Source organism: Falco peregrinus, chromosome 5 (genome assembly GCF_023634155.1).
Source record: "Falco peregrinus isolate bFalPer1 chromosome 5, bFalPer1.pri, whole genome shotgun sequence".
NCBI classification, from domain to species: Eukaryota; Metazoa; Chordata; class Aves; order Falconiformes; family Falconidae; genus Falco; species Falco peregrinus.
In genome coordinates this window covers 40,195,239-40,222,264 of record NC_073725.1, presented here as the reverse complement: position 1 = coordinate 40,222,264, position 27,026 = coordinate 40,195,239, and the positions used below count along the sequence as shown (strand labels likewise).

The 27,026-nt window shown below is 39.4% G+C and overlaps 1 protein-coding gene across 3 annotated transcripts; it reads left to right on the top strand.

Moving 5' to 3' along the window:
- Positions 1-4,429: 4,429 nt before the first annotated feature.
- On the top strand, positions 4,430-25,822 carry STEAP2 (STEAP2 metalloreductase). 3 transcript variants are annotated; one of them, XM_055805993.1, is made up of 6 exons: positions 4,430-4,544; positions 4,920-5,060; positions 8,168-8,689; positions 10,328-10,855; positions 12,478-12,642; positions 19,808-25,822. In XM_055805993.1, exons 3-6 carry the CDS (start codon positions 8,198-8,200, stop codon positions 20,090-20,092), a joined length of 1,470 nt encoding a protein of 489 aa, XP_055661968.1. In that variant the 5' UTR covers positions 4,430-4,544; positions 4,920-5,060; positions 8,168-8,197; the 3' UTR covers positions 20,093-25,822. The 3 variants fall into 3 exon arrangements, with proteins under 3 accessions (XP_055661968.1, XP_055661966.1, XP_055661967.1); XM_055805991.1 differs by having other exon boundaries at positions 8,165-8,689; XM_055805992.1 differs by having other exon boundaries at positions 4,920-5,291; positions 8,165-8,689.
- Positions 25,823-27,026: the final 1,204 nt, after the last annotated feature.

Below are 27,026 nucleotides of genomic sequence, written 5' to 3'. Positions count from 1 at the left end.
GTTTTGCTAGTGCTGTGACATCTAGGGAGCTACAAGTCTGGCAGCCTGACCTCAGTGCCAGTGAAAGTTATGGAGCAAATCATGCTGAGTGCCATCACACAGTATGTGCAGGGCAACCAGGGGATCAGGCTCAGTCAACATAAGTTTATAAAAGACAGGTCCTGCTTGATGAACTTGATCTCCTTCTACAAGATGACCCACCTAGTGGATGAGGGAAAGGCTGTGGATGTCAGCTACCTTTGACACTATCTCCCACAACATTCTCCTGGAGTAACTGGCTGCTGATGGCTTGGATGTGTGTACTCTTTGCTGGGTTTAAAGCTGGCTTGATGGCTGGGCCCCAAGAGTGGTGGTGAATGGAGTTACATCCAGCTGGCAGACGGTCATGAGTGCTGTCACCCAGAGCTCAGTACTGGGGCCAGTTCTGTTTAATATCTTCATCGATGATCTGGACAAGGGGATTGAGTGCACCCTCGCTAAGTTTGCAGATGATACCCAGCTGTGGGGGAGTGTTGATGTGCTTGAGGACAGGGCAGGAAAGCTCTGCAGGGAGATCTGGAGAGGCCGGACCAATGCACTGAGGCCAATTGTCTGAGGTTCAACAAGTGCCAGGTCCTGCACTCGGGTTGCAACAACTCCACGCAGCGCTATAGTCTTGGGGATGAGTGGCTGGAAAGTGCCTGCTGGAAAAGGACCCGGGGGTGCTGGTTGACAGCTGGCTGCACGTGAGCTAGCAGTGTGGCCAAGAAGGCCAACAGCATCCTGGCTTGTGTCAGAAACACTGTGGCCAGTAGGGCCAGGGAAATGACTGTCCCCCTGTACTTGGCACTGGTGAGGCCACACCTCAAACACTGTGTTTGGTTTTGAGCTCCTCCCCTCAAGAAAGATATTGAGGTGCTGGAGCATGTCCAGAGAATGGCAATGAAGCTGGTGAAGGGTCTGGAGCACAAGTCTTGTGAGGAGTGTCTGATGGAACTGGGGTTGTGTAGCCAGCAAAGGAGGAACTCAGGGGGAGATATTAATTGCTCTCTAAAAGTACCTGAAAGGAGTTTGTAGACAGGTGGGAATTAGGTCTCTTCTCCCAGATAACAAGCTACAGGAGGAGGAGAATAGACACATGGACTCTCCCTCTCCCAAAGGTGATGGCATCTTTTCCTTTCTTTCCTCCCAAACTGATGTTAAAACCATAATTTAACATATATGTTATGTTAAGTAAATTAACATATATTTATATATTATAAAAAATAATAAATAATGTATTGAAATAAAAGTTTATTTTTAATAAAAAACCAAGATCTTGTCAAGTAAACAATGATATGAGATTAATTGAAAAATCAGACAGAAGCAAAAAACAAAACTACAATTTGTTTCTTAAAAAAGGAAAAATAGGGTTTTCTGTTAAGAAATGAGCTGTGTTGAGGGTAGTATGCCAAAACTATTGTATTTGCATTTGCTGCCCTGATAGGAAGCAAATTTTTGTGTTTCTTTTCATTCTTTTGCCACAGGGAAATCCCTGGGGCTTTGCTTTCCACTTGCCAAGAGGAAGAACCAGAATATCTGTTTCCATTTGCCAGCTGGAAACTCCTTTGTTATGTTCCATCCCTTTAAGGAAGAAATAATTATGCACCCTGGACTTTGCTAAAGGAAGAAAACCACCTGCTAGGAGAAAATAATCTCCTTTTTTTAACAGATTGTATAAGAGTTCTTTAACAGGCTGAGACCTATGTTATACATAGGTCTTTGTATATGATTTGAGAGATCTGTAACTACCCAATTTCACCCTCCCACAAGACACATGGTTCAATTTTCCAGAGAATTTAGGTATATAAAAGGAACGTATATACCCTTGCTCTCATGCTAAACTCCAAGCAAAACAGGAACTTCTTTATGCTTCTCCTGCTTGAATGGGTCAGTTACACAGCAATGAAAAGGAGCCTGTAGTTGCTCCAGTTCCAATTTCAAACAACAGCATTCAAACTGAAAAAAACCCAAAAGTGCAAGGCAAACATAGGATTGAGTTAAACCCTGTGGACTCCCTTGATTTTAATTTTTAAATGTACTAGATATCAACTTAGTGGTAACTGTTCAACAGCCTGGTAAATGACTGTGACTCAAAAATTTCCTCATCTATCCCTGTGCATAAAGGCTAAAGCTAGGTAGGTTTGCACATAGTGAGAGGAGAAATAACTGGAGAAGAAATGAACAATGTAACTGAGAAATGACACTGAATGATATCTGTGGGAAGCCAGGTGGGTTAAACATGAAGGACCAGGGTCAAAGCTAGCACATCCTACATAGCACAGGCTGTAGGACTGAACCTGTGCTGCCTTCGCAACAGAAAATGTAGCTAGTGAGCAATCGCAGGCCAAGCCACAGCACAAGAAACAACAGAATTCAAGGATCATTAACTATATGCTATCTGCATAAGAAGAAAGCCCTTGCCTTGTTACAAAATCAACACAAATATTTTAATGCATCATCTCCCAAAGGTCTGAGTCTTCTGTTCATGACTTTATGCTGCAGTAATAATATAAAATATCCTATAGGAAAGCAATCACAAACATTCAGATTCATAGCTTTCCCATTAAGGCTATAATTCAAGTCAATTAAGAACTATAGGACTGGGACTAATCTGCTTATGTATGATGCACTATTATTTTGAGGTGCATGAGTTAGTCTCATGACTAAATATGTCTGTTTTAATGTAAATACTTGTATATCTACAAGAGACACATAAAGTAGCATATAAGGAAAATCAGCCACAAGTCACAGGGAAAAGAACATTTTGCTTTATGTATGTGTTTGTTGGTTAGACTAAAATTTTGAGATCTTATATATACTCATATAACTCAGTTGTACGGGCTACAAGAAAAAAAAAGCCTTGGTTGATGGACTTTGAATTGATAGCACAAATAATGAGAATAATAGAACAAGAAACTGAAGGGCTGAAATGCTAGTTCTCACCTTGGAAAAGGCCAATTAACTTCTGAATCATCTGTCAAGGAGCTCACCTTTCCACTGACTTCTGTGGAGATTGACCTAGTCCTTACCATCTGGGAGCTGAAAAAGCAGTTTAGAAAATCAAACAAGAGGTTTTCTGTGCACCTGTTTACCAAGTTAAAAAATAATTTAAATATACATGTTTTCAATATCAGGAAAATTACTAATTTAATAATTGAGGGTGAAATGGCTTCTGAACTGTGACAGAAAAGTTTCTCAGTCCTATTTTCAAATCCTACAGCATGGTTGTTAATTATAATGAATTCAAGCATTTGTTTCAATATATAATATGGTTCATTCTGTTTAAGCCCTCAGTTAATGCACAAAGGATGAAAAGTGTTTCACTATGCTCATATGGCTCCTTTTCAATCATCTGTGTATGCATCATTTTTTTGGTGCAACATGAGAGAAATACATCATTGTATGTGTTGGTCAGCTTTAAATGTTAAACACAAAGGGTTGAGGGTTATATATACACATTATGATATATATACAGGACACCTTAATGAAAGATGGAATTTATTTGGTAAATCAGAAGCTACACCTTTTCAGGAAAAAGCTGCATTTGTCTTCAACTGGAAATTTCCTTGGCCAAGGAATGTAGAATTCAGATCCTGGGGTTGAGCTTTGCTTTTCTGTGGTTGAACCCTGTATGTCCTCTCATGTTGTGTAACACTGAAATCTCCACACAACTCCTACCTGTGCAGAGTACACCAGTTACTCGGCAACCATGGTGAGCAGCCTCCCCACTACCCACATCTGGGGAGGCTGGCCTGGGCTGCAGGGACATCCAACACCCCCCCCCCCCCCCCGAATTTAATTTGTTACAACCAGGGTGGTGAAACAGTAGACCAGGTTGCCCAGAGAGGCTGGAGATGCTCCATCCCTTGAAACATCCAGTCAGGTAGGACGGGGGCTCTAAGCAACCTGTTCTAATTGAAAGTGTCCCTGCTCGTTGCGGGGGGGGTTGAAGTAGATGACCTTCAAAGCCCAATCATTCTGCAACTCTACATGATTCCTCGCCCATGGCCCTGCAGCCCCCTTCTGCCAGGAAAGAATAAGGAGAAGCTGCCGGAGGCGGGTTCCCGCTGAAGGACAAACTTGGGCCGGAGCAGGCGAGGCCGGGCAGGGCCCGGGCAGACAGGTGCGCTTTGCCCTCAGGGCCGTCAGCTCGCCCGGGGGACCGGCGAGCACCCCGCGCCGTGTCGGCGGGAGCCTGGCTCTGGGTCTGTGTGTGCTGGGGGCGTGGAGCAGGCCTGAGGGGGCTGTGGCCGGAACGCAGGGACCGGGGCCGAGAAGACCGCGGGGCCGCCCGCGCCCCTCTTTCCCCGCAGGCGGCCGACCCCCGCCGCTGTCACGCCGCCGCCGCCTCAGCCCCGGGGGAGCGCGCCGCTGGCCGCCCGGCCGAGGCTACGGAGCGGCCGCAGAGGGCGGGTCGTAGCGGCAGAGGAGGCGCCGCCTCCCCGCCCGCCCGCCCGCCACTGCGGGGCAGGAGCGTGAGGAAGAGAAGCGGCGGTGCCGGTCCTGCTGGCGGGCGGGAGGAGGTGAGCGGCCCCCATCCCCGCCGGGCGCCTCCTCAGGCCAGCCGCGCCCGCCGCCGCCCCGCGCGGGGCTCCCCGCTGCCCAGCGCAGTGGCGCTGGCTGCCGCCGCGGCCGCCCCCGTCTCCGCGCGGGCTCTGGCGGGCCTGGCGGAGCCGGCAGCCCCCCGGAGCGGGTCGGGCGGCGGGGACTGGGAGCGGCCCGGCCCCCAGCGGCCGCGGTGGCGCCCTGGTGCCTGGCGGTGGCGCGGGGCCGGGCCGCCTCCGCCTCGCGGCGACCGGGCCTGGCAGCGCTGCCCGTGGGGGCCGGAGGCGGCCGGGGCGGCGAGCGGCTGGGCGGCGGGGTCGTCGCTCCTGACACGGGCGATGTTGTCGTTGCAGCTGGAGATGCCGGCCAGGACCTGGGCCCCGCCGAGCTCCGCCGGGGCCGATACGCGCATCGCGCTGCTGCCCGCCAGGCTGCCGAGGGGGCACCGGCCTGCAGCCGCCGCCCGGCCCGCCCCGCGCCTCGGCCCTCACCCCGTAAGTTCCCGCCCGAGCGGGTGGCCACAAATTCAGAGGGTGCCCGGCTGTCTGTGCCTTCGCCCTTCTCGTCGAGTAGTTATTTTTCAAAGAGCTGTTTTTCACGTCTGTGTCACCTTCTGGCTGACTTAGTGCCGTAGTGTTTTCTTAGCTTATCTAAGGGCAAATGTCAAATTTGTCTCACTTCTATTATTTTTGATACCTGTGAAGCCATATATTTTGTAAAAGAAGGTTGGTTATGTTGTTTTTCTGTTCCTTGAAAAACCCGCCTTTGCTACTTAATTATCTGCTTCCCATCTATTGACAAATCGATTGCTCAATAACTTGATGCAAAATCTGCCCAGAGGCTGAAGTCAGGCTAACATGTCTTTGCTTTTTCAGTTCCCCTCCTCCCCTCTTTCAGAAGTGTTTGCTAGCCTGCTCTCATGTCCTCTCTTGAGTTCTCAGGATGTCACTTCAATCAGCATTTTAAGCATCAAGGATGGATTTCATAAGTGTCTGCTGACTTGAAAATCTTTATCTTACCTTTAACTTTACCCTTTGCTTTTAACTTACCTTTCTCCACTTTGACCTCCCCTTCTGTCTCCCTGTAAAAGGAGTTTCACTAAATATCTATTCACAATTAACCTTTTTGCTGAGGGCTGAAATAAAGAAAGTATTTAACACATCCTACTTTGTGTCACCCATTATTTGTTCCTTTTCCTCTTAAGTTATAAACCTTGCCTTCTGTCTTTTATTATATTTATGGAACCTTTACTTGTTACCCTTTATGTCCTTACTAGTTATAACTAATTTCTGTACTGTTGCTGTTCTGTTTTTATCCCTACATGATAGCACTGTCTCTTTATACTGTTCCTTAGCCATGCACACCCCCCTTTATTTTTTTTTTACTTTTTGTGTGACTTTTGGGGTCATTAAAGCTCTCCTGATGCAGTTAAAACAGTCTTACACACTCTTTTTCTTCTGAATTGATATTGTGCATTTAATACAGTCCCTTTCAGTAACTGCCAGCTCTTTGCTGTCCCCCATCTCTTAGAATATTTGCCCAAGGGTCATGTCTACCTGTTCCCTGAGGGATTTTCATGAAATCTGTTAGTTTTACTCTGTTCCTTTACATTACACTCTTCCTTAGAACAAGCAGTGAGAAACTCTGGCCAAAGTCAGCACACCAGACTGATTAATCATGTCCAAATCCTTGATGCCCACTCTCCTGAGGATCTTTTGGACAAAAACTGAAAGTAAGCTGCAGTGTGGTTAAATGGTACTGGTAGCCCATTTCCTGATGGCAGTTCCCTTTCTGTTGCCAAAGTTTTACAGCACCTTTGCATCGCATGGCATGAACTGAAATGGGCCCCTGTAAATGCATGATGCAAGTGTGTGTGCGGTCATATCTAGTTGATGTACATCTCCTATGTGATCAAAATACAGCTATTCTCATTTCATTATGTTCCTGGACGTGAACTTATTGTGGCACAGGAAGTACTGGTGTTTTGGTCAGGCGGTATGAAAGAAGTCAATGTTTTTTCAGTGCATACATAAAAATCTATGTGGTCTGCCTCTGCCAGAAAGATTCACTGTTAGCATTTTTTCTTAGAACACTGATTTTGTGATTACTTCCACATACTGCTTTCCAACTTCAGAGGCTCAGTCCAGTTTCAGTGACTTTTTCCCTTCTAGTCAAAGCTGAGATGAAAGGTGCCCATTCTTCTGGTAGCTTCCTCCCATTTCTGAAACACAAGCTGCTTTTAATTGTGGGAGGTTTTTCACCACACATACTGTGTTCCTAGTCAGTGGCTGGGTAAAGTCCCCCACTGGTGATTAGTTACCATCATAGCACTTCTCGGATGGTGGCTCAGGAAGAGGTTCGTTCAGCACCTCCTTTCTATGTGGTCTGTTGTTGATTGCTCCCAAGGCAGCAGTCTCACGGTTTGTCTTTGCCTCTTCTTAGCCTGCCTTTCCTCACAGCTTCATTTTCAGAACTCATTCCTGTTCTACAGTGCAGAACCACGTAGGTCATAACTGTGGTTTCATGTGAGGGTTTCCCTCCTGGGGGTTATTTTGGGGTTTTTTTTAATGTCTTTTTGTCTTTGTTACAGCTTTACTGTGGTTGTGTGACCTCTTCTCTCCAAAGCTGTAGCAGTACTTCATTTAATTTTCTGTGAGCCTTACCGTCTGTTCTTCTTCAAAGCCTCCTTTATTGCACTGAATTTGAGTCCTAAAACTCTCTTCCTTTTTACTATTGCATGAAATCTATCTCTTCCTGCCATTAGGTTTTTGTGGAATGCTGTCCCATGTGTTTGTCTCCAGGGTTTATCTTCTCTGCTTAGTCAGAGAATTCTGTTAAGTGTATTTGTGACCCATGGCCTTGAATCCTTTACCTTTGCACCCACAGTTAATCCTTATACATCCATGGCCAGATCTAGCAATCTGACCTACCAGTGCCATTAGTGATCTCATGACACTTGACAAATTTCCCTTGTTGTCTTTGCCATTGAATCTGTGCAGGCAGCCCGTTTCGCAGGCTGACAGGTGAGTATGTCAGATGGATGTCTGTCATGGTGGTAGCCATGACATTTGCAGCTTTGAGACTTTTGCATCCTTTTCTTCCTGCCCAATGTAGGATGCTGTGGTAATAACCTGCATAACCTTTTAATGGAATTCAGCTTACACAAATTCACTGTCCTTATGCCAGTCACAGACCAGCTATCTCTACCTTCTAATATTTTCCTGAATTACCCAGTTTTCCTTACATGTTTCTTCTCATTATTACATTGACCATTAGTTCAAGAGCACAAGGTTTTCTTGTGGTCCCGTATTTCAGGGCTGTGGAAGATAGGCAATAGGAGAAGATAGAAAAAATACTGTTTACTTCTGTAACTGTATTATTGAAGTGCTTGAATTATTCTGTTTCTCCTTGTATTAGTGACACATTGCAAGACAAAATTGATTAGCGCGTACTTTATTAAGGAGAAAATATAACATGAAACATAGAACCACAGATTTTGCTCCCAGAGTTGTTTATGGATTCTGATGTCTCATAAATTTGTATGATGCTGTATTTTTCCTTCTCTTGCTTTCTATTTTTCTTTTTTTTTTTTCCCCAGAAGAAATCATTGTAGATTTGCTGTCTTGGAAGTATGGAATCAATCTCTATGATGGGAAGTCCGAAGAATCTCAATGAAACTTTTCTACCAAATGTTGCCAACGGTATCAAGGATGCCAGTAAGATCACAATAGGCATCATTGGAAGTGGAGACTTTGCTAAGTCATTGACAATTAGACTTATCAGGTGTGGGTACCACGTGGTCGTAGGAAGCAGAAACCCTAAACTTGCTGCTGAGTTCTTTCCCCATGTGGTTGATGTCACTCACCATGAAGATGCAGTAGCAAAAACAAACATCATTTTTGTAGCTATACACAGAGAACATTACGCCTCTTTGTGGGACCTCAAACATTTACTTGCTGGTAAAATTCTGATTGATGTCAGCAATAACACAAGAGTAGACCAATATCCAGACTCCAATGCAGAGTATTTGGCATCACTTTTCCCAGATTCCCTGATTGTCAAAGGATTCAATGTCGTTTCAGCTTGGTCACTGCAGTTAGGACCAAAGGATGCCAGCAGACAGGTAAATGTATTTGTATTAATTTGTTTGTGATATGAAAATGACAGGAACGGAATGTAAGCAGCCAGAACTCACTAGATTCATTCTCCCTGATGTACCTTAAATGTTGGGCCTTTAGTTTTAATAGCCAATAACACTTCCAGAATCTCATTCATCCCACTGTAAGACATACAGAGTAAGCAATCCAAATTGTCCTCTGGGATGTCTGTTTAACTTTAAAGATTGCAAATGTAATGTGGATACTAGCTTAGACTAGACAGCTGACCTTTAGGTGACTGCAGACAGAGAAAAGGAGTTGGCTCTTAATGTCTTCTGTAGGAAATACGTTTATTTTTATCCTGATGCTGTATACAAGGGTAAAGGCAGTCTTTCCCAGTATATTTCAGTTTCAGTATTGGTTCACGTGGGGTGAACTGTTGAAAGACATTCACAGAAATCTCAGGTCCTGATCCCAGGGCTCAGGAGTCAGCTGTTCTAGAAATTCTTGCATTCAACCTAACAGCAAAGTGAAAGAAATAAATTATCTAGCTTCTAGAATGCCCCAAGCTCGTAAATATGAGGAAGTAAAAAGTGGCACATGTGTTTCCAAGTGATCATTTGTTTGATCCAGGATTCCTTGGGAACATCATGTTCAAATTCCTCCTGATATACTCCACAAATCCATCCTGCAATGGGAAAGGCAGCTGTATGTTTTTCATGCTTTGCTGAAGTGATACAAAGGATTTAAGCCTACTCAAGAACCTAGCCCTTCACAGCTTTATGGACTCTGAGAAATGCATGAGAAATGACTACTGGAGACTAAGTTGAGTTTTCTGGCACTTCAGGTAGATTTTAAATGGAATGCAATTGATACAGAATGAGCATAATTTTAAAAATACTGTCACCGTATTGTTTTTATCTCCTTTCAGAATGGCACTACACTGTAAGTAATAAACTTCTGTCAAAAGGATCATGCTTGCTCTGATGATCAGCAAACAGTGTTGGGCAAACTATAGCCCACTGTAAATTTTAAAGGAACTTCAAAGTACTTTGTAGCACACATTTCTTTCACTATGTAATAAACTGGTCTGTAAGGAGTTCTTACTTGGCTAGTTTTTGTCTTTTCTGTTAAACATTCATTTTTGGTGGAAATCTGGATTGTGTAATTAAGCTAAAATTGTTATAGAAGGAGAGATTACAGAGTTCTCTGCTTTGCATTCTATTTGTTCTGCAGCTGGTTTGGGGTCATTATTCAAGATTCCTTTTTTTTTGAGACACTTGTGATTTTCTGAAATGCTTTTAGCCATTGTTTCAAGTTCAATCCAGTCCTGTAGGTATTTCGAGGGGGGGGGGGGCTGTCAGGGCGGGGGTTCAGTGTGCAGATTACCAGGGTATCCAACAGACAGCTCCAAGAAAAAGCCAATTTTGTTTTGTTTACTTTGCTGCTAAATTAGTGTGCATATTTTCACTTTGGCTGGATTTGTATGTGCTTTCATTCTCATTTTAGTGATATAAGCTGGGATAACAGTATACAGTTAGCAGTCGTGTTGTGGATTTGACCTGGAGCCCCTTAAGGTTTTTTTGTGGTTTGGGTTGGGTTTATTTTTTCACATTTGAGTCTCTTTCTCTGACTACAGACAATTCACTTGACTTTCCCAACAGGTCTATATATGCAGTAACAACATTCAGGCTCGCCATCAAGTTATTGAGCTTGCCCGTCAACTGAGTTTTATTCCTATTGATTTGGGGGCATTGTCATCTTCAAGGGAGATTGAAAACTTACCTCTGCGACTGTTCACACTGTGGAAGGGGCCTGTAGTGATTGCCATTAGCCTGGCAATGTTTTTCTTCATCTATTCCTTCGTCAGAGATGTAATCCATCCATACGTGAAAAATCAGCAGAGTGACTTTTACAAGATCCCCATTGAGATTGTGAACAAGACTCTGCCAATTGTTGCTATCACTTTACTTTCTCTAGTGTATTTATCAGGACTTACTGCAGCTGCTTATCAGCTTTACTATGGTACTAAGTATAGGCGATTTCCACCTTGGCTGGACAACTGGCTCCAGTGTCGAAAGCAGCTTGGACTGCTCAGTTTTTTCTTTGCAACAGTGCATGTGGCATACAGCCTCTGCTTACCTATGAGGAGATCGGAGCGATACTTGTTCCTCAATATGGCGTTTCAGCAGGTAAGACAATCTTTAGTTCAGTAAGCCAGAAATGCCTTGGCTGTATGCATATGGCTCATGAATATAAATTTTAATCTATTCCACTGTTTTTAGTGGAGAATGTTATGGGTTACCTTATGCATAGCTAGTGACAAATAAGAAGGGAGACTAAAAGAAACATCTGTGCATTGTGATTACCCTGTGGATCAAGCTGCAGTCAAGTTGGTGTAGTAGGAGGATTCAAGGATGTGTTCTGCTTAAATCCCTGATAGTAATATACACAAGGAGAATGTAGGATAGACAGGAGAAGAGCAACATCAGGAAACTTCTGAGGCATATGAGGTATATTCTCTTTTATGTATACTTAATATATGGGGAAAGTATGTATATCGTAAGTGTATTTACAAAAGTGAAAAGTATACAGGCAGATACCGTAATAATGCTTACAGATACATCTATGTTTACAAAATGAAAATGCTGTTACTTTGTAACATTTTGGGCCAGTGGTAAAAATATTTTATTTATTAAAAAGTCTGTGAACATCATCTACTACAGGCAATAGAGATTGACTCACAGTTCCCAGAAGCAGTTGGTCTTGCATAACCCTGAAACAATCCCTGACAAATCTGTCATCCTTTAGAAGAGGGTCTGATGCTCCTGTCAGTGAGGTAGCTTACTGTCACCTTTGAAGTGGCAGAAAAGCAGCACTGTCAGAAGAGCAGCATTGCCATTCAGCACATAAAATCTGCAGGAAAGAGAAACAGAAAGAAATGGAACAGAAAGAAAAAAACTAAGGAAATCAAATCAAAGGGAAGAATTTAACAGGGATCGAGTCTACAAATTGTAAAAGGGCTGGCATGAAAAATTGAACTTCAGAGAAAGGCAGGAAGAGCAAAACTGTAAAAAGCAGCAAGAAACTAATTTTTCACACTTAGTACTAGTAAAGGACCCACTGATACTTCTACTACGAAATTCTTTTGGGTTTAATAATAGTGTAAAACTCTCAATTGCTAATATTCCTAGCGAACTTTTTTCAAGACGTGCCATATCACAGTAGTTCACCTGAAGGTGGAAAAATAGTTGAATATCCAAGCCTCTTAATCATTAAGGACCATTTCTTTTTTTCTAGTAAAGCTCTTCAATGAGAACAATCTCGGATGTATCTGATGCAACAGTGAAAGAGGCAAAATAACTTGGACTCAGCATAGGGAGCTGAAGCAAAACCAGAAGATAATGTTAAGCTATTTCTAAATGTAACAACTAAAACCACATTGCAGGTTTACCCAATTTATTACAGAATTTAAGTTTCCAGGGTCAGAAGAACACAGTTACTCACTAGAGTATATAGGAATTTGCAGGTTTATCTGTTTCATAATGTAATTATTATAAACTGTATATAATGTTACATTTTCTTTTAACAACTCACCTAAGTTTCCATGTTGAACATACTTTTAATCTAACAAGAACCAATACCAGCAGTAAGGAAATAGTTGTTTTTTCTGCAAGACATGAGGAAACCTCTGAAATATTTGACCCCATTATATAATTGTCCTGTGACTGTAGACTTATGCTCAGCAAAATAACTTCTGTTGGTATTTTAATATTCTGTAGAATAAAGTGCTTGCTTTCTGCTCTTTCATCAGGTTCATGCAAATGTTGAAAATTCTTGGAATGAAGAAGAAGTGTGGCGAATTGAAATGTATATCTCCTTTGGAATAATGAGTCTTGGATTGCTTTCTTTGCTGGCAGTAACTTCCATCCCTTCAGTAAACAGTGCCTTAAACTGGAGGGAGTTCAATTTTATTCAGGTGTGTTACTTTTTAAATAAGGGGGTTTTGCTGTTGACAAGATGATGTTGATTTGATGATAATGATTATGATCATGATCATGCTCACAAACAAAAGCACTTTGCGACATGATAAGAGTTTCCCCCCCCCCGCCTCCTCTCGGTTAAGTTAATAAAAGCAACATATCCTCAGTCAGCAAATTTATTGCCATGAAAGAACATCAACCATTTCATGAGTGTTAGAAGACAAATTTGCATTTTACCTTTCTTGGTCTTAAATAACCAACAGAGCTAAGACCAAATGAGCCCTTATCTATTATTTTTCCATTGTTAGAATTTCTTGCTAAATTTATATTAGATAAATTTGGACAAACTTGCTAAAGGCAATGATACTGATGAGAGACTACTGTATGTAGATGCACACAACTGTTAAAACTGAAGACTTAATTTGTCCTGCAGGATTTTTATTGCACAGCCCTCTGACAGCCATGGTGTCATTAATTCAGTTTTGCTTACCCTCTACTGTGTGGGAATTAATACAGCTCTCAACTGCATTATTTCCATTAGCTGAAAATACCCATTACTAAAACATGAAGCTTTGTTTATTAAAAACAGAGGCTTTTCCAGGTCCTGGCATGCCTTTTGCTGCCCTCCTTCCTCAGATGAATGTCTACAACAGGCAGACCTAAGCAGCATAAAATACTGAGAAATAAATGCTTTAATAGCTTAATGTTAGCTTTCAAAGAAAGTTGCTATTAATTTTAGGTAGCAGTCAGTGATAAGACATTTTATTAGGATTCGGTCTTGTGATAAATTTCCTAAGTGTGTACATGCAGGTTTGGGGTTTATTATGTTTTGGTTTGTTCTCTGTCTTTGGATTCAGTACTCTACTCTTAACTTAGTCTTTTCTGATTAACGTTTTTTCCAACACTGTAATAATGTTGTTCAATTCTTAGTCCTATCCCTGCTTACAAATTCTTACCTTCAGAACACAGGCACTTTCCTTTTCAGGGCTTGAGTTGCACTTCATGGTTTACAGACATTTTAAAGGGAGTGATGGGGAACACTTCTTTGGCTGTAGCAGTCTGAAGTCTTCTGTCTGCAAGTCTTCCCTTTCCCTAGGGTTTCCATTGGTGGAACACTCCAGGCAGGCCTACAAAAAGTTTGCTGAAGAATTTTTCAAATTAGAAGTCCCCTGACAGAAGTGTTTATTCTCACTCATGGTTTTGAGCCTTAAGAGTGAGTGAATACCCATCTGGTATTTTTACAACATCCCTACCATCTAGAATTCTCTGTGCAGAAACAATAGTACTGCTGTTGAGTGATGTAAACCATTAGTGCAAAAGGGAAAAACATGTATTTATTTGTGAGGTGATGCCTTTATCCAGTAATGAATTCCAGCCATGAACCCAGCATTTGTGTCTTATTTTTCCTTACTCAAATTTCAAGCTGGCGTGACTGAGTCAAAACCCACACAATAATCACAGCAATGTGCCTACAAGGGTATTTTTTATTGTGTCATATTTACTGCAGCTATTTCCACTGTAAATAAAGTCAAAATAGTTCCAAATTTAAGTAACTACGAACTTTAATGAATCATCTGTCACTATCTTAAGAAATTTTATTGGGAACAAGTTGTTTGCTCTGTGGGTATGTTACAGTTGATACTGCATTACATGCTGAAAAGAACTGATGTTGATAATTGTAATCATTTACAGTTTTTATTCACAAAAAATATTGAACTACTGAAGATTCCCTTAAAGATCATTAAAGGTACTTTACTTTGTCATTAATTACTTCTCAGGATGTATGTTGTTCTTCATTTAGTTAGCTCTCCTGCAAAAAAGTCCTCTTGCTTTGTTCAGTCAGAAAACAGACTATCAGTGATCCCTCACTAAAGTAAAAGGAGTCTACATTTCTGCACAAGCTTCATTGAACCCCGTATGCAAGTCAAACAGATAAAAGGTCATACTTACTGTCTTTTATATTTTTCTTCTACTGAAGTGCAATATGATGAAATGAATTTGAATGTAATTTTCTCAGTCTTCTGTAAGTCAGGGTGACAAACAGTGGAACTATTAGGCCATCATCTCAGTGCTGCTTTTTTTTAGCTGGGAAAAACAGTGTGTCTCTAGCTTTAGTCCTGAATCTCAGATTATTTGCTACAATAATTGCTGAACTTTTTTCACATCTGACAGATGAAGAATCAGTCAGTCAGCACTCTCAGTTTATCACCTCAGCATTTCCCACTGAGAACAACATACTGTTGCTTGCTCATCTTAGTAAAAGTAGTTTCATCAAAATAAGAGTCTGGCCTTTTCTACGAGTTTTAAAGCTAGAACGTATTCAGTCTTGAGTCCAACTGGGAAAAACTGAGTTTAGGATTAACAAATTATAAACATAAAGACTATTTTCTAGCCTTATTCCAGTAGTACAAGCCGTGAGCAGCAGCTACCCCAACCTACAGTGGTTCAAACAGACCTCCACCACAGTCTTCCTAATACTGCAACAGACCTCAGTTGAGAATGTTTTTACCCAGAAATCATTGCTGTCTTTGATATCCCCAGTTATTTTGGAGATGTGTCCATCTTACCTAGCCTGATTTCACAACACAGGCATCAGCAGCCCCAAAAATTCCAGCCTGCTTAGTCAAGGGAAAAGGACTTTGAGAGCAGACGCAGTGCAGGCTCCACTCATTCCCTTAGACTATGAATATGAAGGAAGTGAGATATGAGATGGTTGAATAGTGGTACAAAAGGAAATGACTGTGTCAGCCCCACCAGGAGAGAGACCAGCAGAAAACTTGGGAGTTTGCACTGTGCAAAAGAAACATCTGATTACTTCATCATGACAGAGAGAAACACTCACAATATCCAGATGAAGGAGCCACAGAATGAGACAAAGAAGTTGCTCAATAGGATATCCTAAGTGATGGAAACTTTGCATGAAACTTTGGGGGCATCTTAACATGATCCAGAGTTGGAGCTTACTGAGGAAAGAAGCAGGGAAGAAGCTGGGGCTGATTAATGCAACAGTTTTCTTAATCACCACTTCAGTACTCTTCTCTCCTAACCATACTTGGTTAAGGAATAAAGGTAGACATGGGCAAGAAATAGAAAAAAAAATTGATTTTGTCAAAGCAGGCAGAATAACTAGCCTAAACCAACACAATGCAAACAGAAAAGACATTTATTGAAACCAGTCCTTGAGCTGAAACCAGTCCTTGAGCGTTCACACGAAATATGTGGAAATAGAGAACGTCTGCAAGCAGTGCTGCACCAGGTCCTTCAGTCTTCTGAAGGACATTACACTGCAACTATATAATGTAAACATAAATGACTAGTGCTTTGGTTTTCCAGTTCAAATCCCAAGCATATTACTCAAAGTGGCAATGGATGGAGCAAACTGGCTTTGAAAGCTGAGCTTTATGTTTCTTAGCTAAAGTCAGTGCAAATCTGCTGTTTGCATACTAGGAAGCTGATCTTTTTGTAGACATTCCTTTTGTCTGCTAGCACAATCCTAAAGTTTTTTGGAGACAGTATGACTAAAGATTTTTTTGTGCACACACTCTGAGGAAGGGCTGCCCTGCCTTGGTTCTCCCACAAGAACAGGATACTTTTTCCGCAGAGTAAAGAAGAATGAGACCTGAGTATTTAGCAAGTTTATGGGTAGGATTCCAGTCAGAATTGCTACTGCCTGTTGATAAGTTTAGCAATACCCTGTTACTGAGGGACTCTGAAGTATACCTTGCATAAATGTAGGCTTTGGAAAATACCTTTGTATTATACACAAATTATAAATTGCTTGGAACTACTCAATCATTGTGAAGGCAGAAATTCCTGAAGCAGATTTGTTCCACAGCAGATTTGTATCACTATATATACGTACATCTTCCAGGTAACATTTCAGGGATTTTTCTCTTGCATCTTTTCCACTCCTCTAGCATTTTTTTTTTCTCCAAACAATGCCAGCTTGTCCAGTTTATCAGTGGCCTTGGCTGGGAATCTCCCACACTGGATAAAAAAACTGACTTTGATCAGGAAGGAAAAAAACCAAAATGTGGAAGACTTAGAGAAAAACTAAAAGTTTAGGGAGTCCATAGGAAATGTGCTGATCTATTACTTGGCTTCAGGAAACACTATATTATGGAAGATAAGGAAAGCAACCAAAGATGTTCTTCCCCTTTTCCCAGCAGCCATCCTAGAGCCTAGGCAGAGGGTTCCCGAGATTTACAACTGATAATGCTATTCACTCACCAATGTGAATTTACAGTGAAGGAGAAGTATCCCTTCTTGCTTCTTTCAAAAGTCCCCTGCTCTTGAAGAAGTTAGCATCCTGTGTCTCTCCTGGTCTCCCTGGAGTAACATCAGTGTAAGTGATCTTCCAGCTCTTGTAGAAATACTCATCCCTTTTTTTGTGTCTTAAGAAGCCAGGAAAGGATGACAGAAATGCAACATGTGTATTCCATCTGAAGCCCAACTACATTTCAGGAAATCCATTCTCTTTAATCCATGTATTCCCTCCTCCACTGACTGATGGTCCAGTCATAGACTTGTGTAGAAGAAAATAGCCTTGCATACTGAATGATAGCAGTTCTCTCGCCTTTCCAGTATTGAACAGATTGCTTTCTAGCAATTAATAACTCACACAGCACAATCATCATTTATTTTTGAGTAATTGAAATATCTTCATTTTAGCATCCATAGGGGTGGTCAGCTTTGGAATATGGTTTTCTGATACTACCACTGGCCAAGATTTGTAGTATGATCCAGTGCTACCAACTGATTTTATTTTTGCTGTTCAGCTGCCCAACAGTCCTTTTCCTGCACTAGCTGATGTCTTTTTGTGCCAGCCTGCTTCAGTCAGTTTTGAGTTTCTTCATTTTACTACTGTGCAGCCATTGCTGTGGTCTTTGAACATCTGCAGATACAGAAAAATCAAGTCTTTAACAAACACAGAAGTTTCATACTGACACAGCCTTCTGCAGTGGGGTTTTACTTCAGTAGCAAATGCAGCCAGTCTTGCCTGTACTTCTGGAAAAGTCATTGTCAGTAGCTGCAAGCTGGGATAAGTGCTCTTAATGGAACTTTTTAGTGCAGATCTGCCCTAACTAAACAAACCAAAGACTGCAGAATGCTAACTTATGTCAGGACATCCTCTTTCTAGCTAAATGGTGTTATTACTGTCAAAAGTACAGCACAGAAATATGGCAATTAAAGGCCTGGTAGAAGACAATACCATCAGTAGCTGACAGAAGCTCCTACCAGGAATGTTTTTGTGGTCAGATTTTTAGACGAGGTTGAAATGGTCCAGTACATATTAGCACACACCCTACCAGCACTTCAAAGAAGCATATGGCACTTTCCACAGGGCAAAAATAGAAGTGCATCAAATGTTTTTCTTGTCCTTGTGCTGTTGAAAATGTACTGATAAATGTACTGATGTACTACTTAGCTTCCATTTTGACCATTGCATAGAAAGGTGGGTATAGATGTCTCAAAACTGTAGTTTGCAGATGGAATTTAAATAAGCATTAAAAAATCATTTTGAAAAAGTTGGGAAGAGCTGTATAACTTTTCCCTCCTGTTTCTTTTTCAAGAATTGCTATAGTTTCCATCAGTAAGCCTGATGAAGAAATGAGGGACATTATTCACTTGTGCCCTTTTAGCTGCTGGCAGTGATGTAACAGCAATGAATTCAGGACAGTCCTACCAGCAAAAATCTGCAGTAACTTATTCAAATATCAGGTTTGATAGTATTGTTTGGTGTCCAAGTTTCTTACCAGAACTTCCATGCAGATACTGCATATGCCATTTTGATATCCACAAGTGGCTATCTGATAGTTCTGTTTCTTATGGAATATTTTGGGAGAAAATTGTTCTTTAAAAAAAAAGGCACAGCATATCTAAAACCTAGCAACATGGCTCTGAAATCATTGGCAAGAAAATGCATGAATATTTGCAAGTTAAAAAACATGATACCTATCTCTAGAAATTAACAGAAGTATTTTCCTTTTTGTACCATTATCATCTGCAAATCCTTGCAAATGGTATTAGCTCAGACATTTTCCTTTCCCTAGAAACTGGTTAATCTTGAAGTAGAAAGAATTAATTCTTTCACTAACTATTATAGACACTTAGGCTGCATTTTTGTTTGCCTTTCTGTTTACTGGAATTAAACCAAACTTTGGTAGCCAGTTACCTTTCTTAATATGCATTCTTTGTTTTGATGATTTTCTACAAATGTTTCTACAAAATTTACAAGTTAGTCATTACATCAGTTTTGGCCAAAAATTTTTTTTTCATTTGATCACCACCAGAATTCAAAGTATAGTAGTCCTTTTTTTTACCATGGTTTGGGAAAGTAAAGGTTAATATATTTAACTCAAGTCTGTGGAGCAGTACAACTATAGGGTACTTAAAAGGGCAGACTCACAGAAATGGTGAGTGACCCCTATTAGCACTACCTTCTGTGCAGTGCTCTGAATTACGTGATAAGAAAGCCTCTGCAGGGTGCTGTGGGAACCTTCTATTTCATGTTGCATCTGGCACTGCCTGTTTATGAAAAACTGAATCATTGCTTTGAGCCATTAAGCCCAAGTCCTGCAGTCCAGATATTCCCATTAACCAGTAGGCAACAGCTGATGGAGAAAGGTAAGGGATGTTTTATGGTAACTTCAGACAAGTGGATGTAGGGCATTGTGAGGAAGAAGCAAACTGCATCTCTCAATACTAAAAATCTGGAATGTTAGGCCCAGATCTCTTCCAGCAGAATTGCACTGTTCCATAATCATGAACCTTGGAAGTGATCTACCCTCACAGTTAAGAAACGGGGAACTTAATTTCCAATCACAACTGATACTGTTCCAATAACTTCACTGGGATTGTGCCTTATTTGCTTACATATCCTGAAGTTGACTTCCATTACGTAGAAGCTGGGCAAACATCATCTTCATTTCAGCTTTGACTATTACCTGTAGGTGTTGGGAGAGATATGTTGTAAATCAGTCTTCAGTTCAGTCCAGAACATGTGAACTTAAAACCACATACTGCTAATTTAAAATAGATTATAGGTAAGAGATTTTAATATGATGTCTAACAGAAATGTTAAAGTAATGGGTTAGAGCTGCTGGATGAAGGACCAAGTACCATTATCTTTTCTTTTTTCCGTTTTCTCTTTTTTCAAAGTCTACACTTGGATACGTTGCTCTACTCATAAGTACTTTCCATGTACTGATTTACGGATGGAAAAGAGCTTTTGAAGAAGAGTATTACAGATTTTATACACCACCAAATTTTGTTCTTGCCCTTGTTCTGCCTTCCATTGTAATTCTAGGTAAGATCATTTTACTTTTGCCATGTGTAAATAGGAAACTGAGAAGAATTCGAAGAGGATGGGAGAAAAGCCATGTTATAGAAGAAACAAGTGGGTCTGTTCCACATCTCTCCCCAGAAAGGATAACTGTGATGTGATGACAGACTAATATTTGTTAGCACTGTAGTAGATGTTTGGGTTTGGATCATAAACTTGTATTTTTAGGAGTTTAGTTAAAGTATGAGTAAAGTCCCTATGGACTTGCTTAGCATATACTACAAGCTCTCAACCAAACTGAGAAATTAATAAATAGAGGACTACTACTTCAAATAACTACAAAAATATTTTTGTTTTGAATTAGAAGGCAGATGATTATGAAATCAAAAGGTTTTAATGCTCCTTTGCACAGTTATATCACAACAGTATTTTATTATAACCATGCTTTCCAGATACTACTTTGACTTAGAACTTATGTGTCAGAGTGCTATTTATTGATACCATGTTTTCTGAGCAGTGTTTCTTTTATTAAAACCACACTTCTGGGTTAGTGAGTTCAGAATATAGACTAATAGAGTTAATATTTAGGAAGTAATCAGGTTTTGAAACAATTTAATTTGTAATGATGTATTGCACATGTACAGTATATTTCTTTGTGTGTGGTTTTATACCGTTCCATGATTTGAATATGCAAAACCAGTTTCAGTTCTGGTGGAACTGTACATCTTGTAAGCAAATAGCATTGTACTAATGTGGTCATTTTTTTCAAACTATTACATAGAATGTTAGACCTTTGGCATCTCTTTATTTCCATACATCATATAATGAAATTCAAAACAGTGTTATACATGTATAGAAAGACTTGCAAATATGTGTGCAAGCGACTAGGTTTTGATTTTAGAATGATTTCAAAATATCAGGTAATAATAATTAAAAAAAGAAGCTGAGAAATCTGCAACAATAAAAATCCATTTTCACTGTGAAACTTCCAATGTGTTGGTACAACAGGGAAGCATCACAATATTCATATTCTGTATGTTTCTGCACTGGATTTTCATTTAATATATATGAATTTCCCAAAGTCTGTCTTAAATTCTTAGTATCTTTTTGTGCAAATCCAATCTTCTATTTTTATATAGAATTCTTAATTTTACAAGTGTCTCTGGGTTATGCCTGAATTTGTGAGAAACAAAATTATTATTCTTATACTTAAAAATGAATTTATCTCTAAAACTTGACATTTGCATTTCCTGTGGAATCCAAAAGAATGTTCACAATTAGTTATTACTACTGCTTTGTCAGGTTCTACTCTTCTCTAACAAAATAGCCAAACTCAAGTCATACCTTCAGGCTACTCCTGCTTAATTAGCAAAACCTTTATATCAGTGAATCAGAATATGTATTTAGTCCTAATTTTCTTGTATTAAATTGTATTTGCACTTACTTATATTTGCACTGTTTAGGATCTCTGACTTTATTAGCTGCACCTTCACCTAATATTTATTACTTTGCAAGAATTTGTCATCGATATGATAGATCAGAAATATACAGTACTTAAGCTTGAATTCATCCTTAAACATCACTAGTCCTGTAAATCTCCTTACCTCTGTTTGTAATGAAAACAGCAGCTCCACAGAACAAGAAGAATCTAGAATGAAACTCTGCCCCCAGTTACACCAACCTAAATCTAAAGAGTTCGTACTAGTTGTTCTTGGTTTAATTTCAAAATCAAAAAATCTCCAATCATTTTTTCATTGTAGTATCCATATTCCCCAAACTTTTACACATCAAGCCTGTGTATATTCTGGGTTTGTTGCAAATCAAGAAACAGTTGATTTTTTTTTCATTTTAAGCATGTTCAAATCTAGAGATGAATATTAAAGTATTTGCATGATTTTTCCAGAATTGAAGCATTTTTATATGTCTCTAAGTAAGTTTTGTATGAAATGTGAAGTCAGTGAATTAATTTTGAAAATGGAGGTTTGTCAAAACATTTTGGGGAAAAAATATCAACTATAATTCATGAATGTCAACAGAAATTTGAGAAGTTTTTTTCCATTCACAGATTTTCAATTCCAAAGAGTTGGAAAACTTCGTTTTATCCTCCTTTTTAAGCTACAAGGGGGAAGCTGTTGGAAAGGGGAAAAATCATTTTATTTCACCATTTTTTTAAAAGTAAACAATAATAGCAACTGTAAGTAGTCAGACCTGAGGTCTTTCAGAGTTGTCTACAATAGCTGAAAAGTGGCAGATGCTTCCAAAAAGAGGGTATGTGTTCTGTGATTCTTCTCCTGACATAACATCTCAGCTTCTTGCAAATCAATAATTCAGGACTTACTTGAGACAGGTGCTGCCTCTGGATTATAGTATTAAATAGCTACTTCCTAAAAAAATTATATAACATCTTTAGAAATTTGAAACTTCCCCAGTTTTTTTACAGGAAGAGGGGGGAAAAAATTAATAAATCTATCAAATCAATGAAAAAAAAAAAAAGATTCTTTCTTTTTTCCATAAACAAATCAGTTTGTTTTACAGTACTAATTTTATTGTCCCTCCTCCAATATGCAGCTATTATAGTGATACCTGTGGTGACGCACAAACACAATACTATTTTATAAAACATTCTAGACATTAACTGAAAAACTTGTCGTTCTTGGAGATATACAGGGGCCTCAACTAGTACAAATGAGATTTTCACATAAAAATGAAGAACAAGTGATGATTACAGCTTCTAACTTACTCAGCTTGTCTGTAGATACGCTCCAATACAGAAAGCTGTATATTTCTTGAAAGGCTTGCAGAATTGTATGTAACTGAATTTCCTGACCTGTTTCCTGTTCCATTATTACAGAGGGAAACCACACAAAACTTAGGCATTTGACCGTCAATCTTTTAAATAAAATAAATATTAAAAATCTTAGAAGACACAAAGTGTTGGAGAATTTTAATGGGATAAATAGCATGCTACATGCTACCCCACTTCTGTGCACAAAACTTGATTAAAATCACTAGACTGGGATGGTATAACTAAGAGCAGAATTTCATACCTCTGAACACATTTAAAGTAGAAAACATTAACGTTGACAATCTGATTACATTTCAAAACGAAATATGCTGCTATTATTTTGTAGTAATTCTACACTTCTGTAGAATAGGTAATTAACATTCACATTCCCTACAATTATCTGATTTGTTTGATGCAATAGCAATGTTGCAGAACTAAGATACTATACTAATTGAACATTACTATCAAAGTCTATATACATTATCCTGTAATGCAACCACTGACAGTATATACAGAAATATATTGGCCCTCTCTCCTATGCAAAGTTATTTCATCATTAAATTTCTTCAAGAATGTTTAAACTGTTAAATTTTGAAATGCCAAAGGTGTCTAGAGAGAATAATGATGTATTGTTCCTTTTTTTAAACTGTGTGTAGAAAATAAAATTGTGGTTTGATTTTATAAGTTACTTGAAAGGTTGAAATATTGAAGTATTAATAAATACAGATGATATTTTTAGATCAACTATATGAAGACATTTTGTGAAATATTCGTGCTACAGAATGACATATGGTTTCCTGTTAGGCCATGTATTTACTTCTAACTGGAATAACAAGTTGACTTGTGATTTAATATTTGTAGTGTTCTTTAAGGACCAATTCACTCTAACAAGACACTATTAAGTCTGAAAGTAAAATGACACTCATGCATTTACTGCACGATATGTATCATGTCATGCATATGTTTAATCACATAAGGAATCTTTATTCATGTGATCAAACACATTGATTTCTATAGAAGAACTCACATTAGGACTTCTCATTGGAAGAAGTGTAGTAGACCAACCAGAAAAACCAAGGAAACTCAGTGTGAAGAACAGCAGGAGACAAAACTCTTTAAAGGAGTAGGGGGTGGAGATCCTCTGAGTTTGTTGCAGGAAGGTCTCAAACACTGGCAAGATCAAAGGGAAGGTTACTTTGTGTAAACTAAAGACTGATAAGAAGTAACAGCCTGATAAAGGCTGAATAATGGCCCAAGAAGTAGTGGAGTCATCAGGAATCTGCAGTAGCTAGAGGAAAGGTAAATGTAGCAGGGGGAGATCATGACCACCGACTGAATATTAAGACCAAAAAGACTTGCTCCCTCACACCTGTAAGGAGCATGTGTGCTAATTTACATGGCAAGCAGGGCTTATTTTAATAAGAGATGGTCCACACCAGAGGATAAGAATAAAAGAGGAAGGCAAGTGCCATTTTAGGGGAGGGAAATAAGAATAAGAGAAGGGACTTCTGGATGAGCACTCCTGCAAGAAACATTGTCCCCATCTGTAGGCCCAATGCTGGATCCAGGACTGGTGATTGATCTCTTTTTTTTTTTTTTTTCTCTCTCCCCCTCCTCCTCTTTTTCTCGTATTCTTTTACCTTTTTCTAGTGAGTAATGCAAGGCATAAAACTTCATATGCATGGCAAGCAATAAGCATTTGTGCTACCCAATTATTTACCAATGAGCCGAACTATGGAATAAAAGTCTTTGTTTACCTACAGACCGGTATTGTGTATATCCTATTCCAACCAAGAGAATTAGCGAATCTAAGTCACTCCTCCCTCCTTAGCAGGATGTGACAAAAAGACCTGAAGCTAAAAGTTTAGTTTCAATTGCCTAAATGTAAACAACTAAATTAATTTAGATGTCTTAGTTGCTAAGGAGAATAAAGACATATTTTGATGAATAGCCTGCTATAAAAATATTTTTGTGTAGCTTTATATAGATCGCTTACTGCCTAATGAAAAATGAATAATGAAATAAACTTCATTTCTCTTCATTACTGTTCAGTAAAAAAATACAGTGCTTAATATGTAATACAGAACTGTACACATCATATTAGAAAATGGAGACCTTTATGTATTGAGCAACAGGTTATTTTTTTTCTATGGATATTAAGGTATTCTTTCTTAACATTGTCTAAAATACAGTTCTATTACAGGTTCCATGTGTGTCTTTCACTTTATCTTGCAATTCTGTTAATTGTGGCGACTATGTACAAGTGAATGAAGTAGCCATGTTCTTGAATTATTTAGAGATTAATTATTTTGTAATTCTAAGTTCTCTGCATATCTAACTTGTGGTAATAGTTACTGTAATTTGGTGTCATGTTTAACATTTTGTTCCAACATTGTGCAATATATGACTGCCAACATGAGAAAGTACATTTGTGATTTTATTTGCCTATAAAATAGTGTGTCTCTGTGTGTTGTCTCTCTCTCTGTTACTAGCTATACAAGCTGCCCAACTAGCACTAAGGCAAATTCTTAGTTCCCAAGTGTCTATAAATTTCACAGGTATGAATATATTTATGAAACAGCTTTCCTCTGAATTTGAAGATTTCCTCTGAAAGTTAGATATATCAGGTGCATAAAAATGAGATAGATTGTGTTTTTCAGTATAATATTTTCATACATGCAATGGTAATGAATGCGTATGCATAGTTCCTTTCAGGCAGTGCATCTCCTAATACACGAGTTTTTTATTTCTTGATGTTCATCCTGTAGTATTTTCTGTCGATGTAATGAGTAATGTTGCAGTACTGATATTGTATCATTATATGATACTGCTTGAATTTATTAGAGTACAGCCTCTAAAATAAGTGACACATTGAACTGACTTGAACAGTGATCTCTTTCATTACATATTGTTTCTCATGCCTTGCTGGCAGTGTCTTGCAGTGAGCATAGTATGTCTCCCATGTGCAATATTCTCTTCGTAGTTGTGTTTGTCAATTTGTTTGTGCTGTCTCTTTGAACAGGGCTATTATAAATTATTAGTAATGCTCTTATCTATTTTTCCATAGACTGTGCTTTACAGGAAAATCAATAAAAAGTCAATGACAGGTATTTGGTTTTTTCTTCTGTGCTTATGCATAACAAATTTTAGCTTGCTTTTCTTTATAACATGTGCTCTGTTCAACATTTTCTCTGAGAGGCAGAACTTGAATGTGAGTTCATTAAAAAAATTTCTAAAGGGCAATTTTTTTCTTTTCCAATGGCTGGATAACAGATATTTCACACAGACACGGTGGAAAGCTATAGCCATATCCAACTATAGGGTATTCATGTTTTGAGAACACAGAGTGAACGCTACACTACTATCAGCATAGTCCACTCTTCATTCAACAAACAAAAAGTTTGGCAAATATGAGACTGCTATGCACAGGTACATTTCTCGGGTGGAGACACTCTTTCTGTTTGGCTGTGTGTGTGAGAAGGCATTACTGTTTCAATGAGAAAAATTGGTGAACCGCTTTGCAGTCCTTCCTTTTGAAATATATGATTTTTTTCCAAAAAGGCTTATGCCAGCATAAGAGGAAAGAGGAAAACAATATGCAAGGTGTAAAATCCTGCTGAACTAGAGGTCAGCAGTGTAAATTCTGAGTTCCAAGAAGTCAAGATGCACAAGTCAGTGAAGCTGGCAGGATTCACATTTCTTTCACATTAAATTATATAGCCTTCCCAGATTCCCAAAGGGAATTTAGGTATTTGTAAAATTCAAAATATTTAATACCTCTTTGTGCCATGCCTAACGTAACAGTAATGTTTTGGTCCTTGAAGGGGTTTTTTTACCTTTTTTTTAAAAATCTCACCCTGTTTCTCCATATCATAGTGCTTGTTTTACTGAGTGTTGATACTATGCTAGCAGCTGGGGTCCCAAACTTATACCTTTGTCCAGCTGTACCTTGTACAGTACAAAAGTGTAAGTTCTGTCTACTGTGACTTACTACTTTTCCTTACAACACCAAAGATCAGTGTGAAAGTCCCCCTCAAATCCATACCACCCAATGACTGGAGCACTGTATTTTTATAGTATAGGCAGGTAAATCCAGATGTTGGAAGCTCTGTTGACTTTACAGGCTTAAGGTTAAGTCTACTGACAGCCACTTCACAGATCTTCTTTTTTCTGTGGATACCAAACACAGGAGGTCTGGCAGGACAGTTCTGCACTTTCCTGTTCGTACACCCCTACTTCTTTTTCCCCTTCCTACTGACCAAAAAAAGAAATGAGAATGAAAGGAAAACAAGGAGTCAGCAGACTGATTC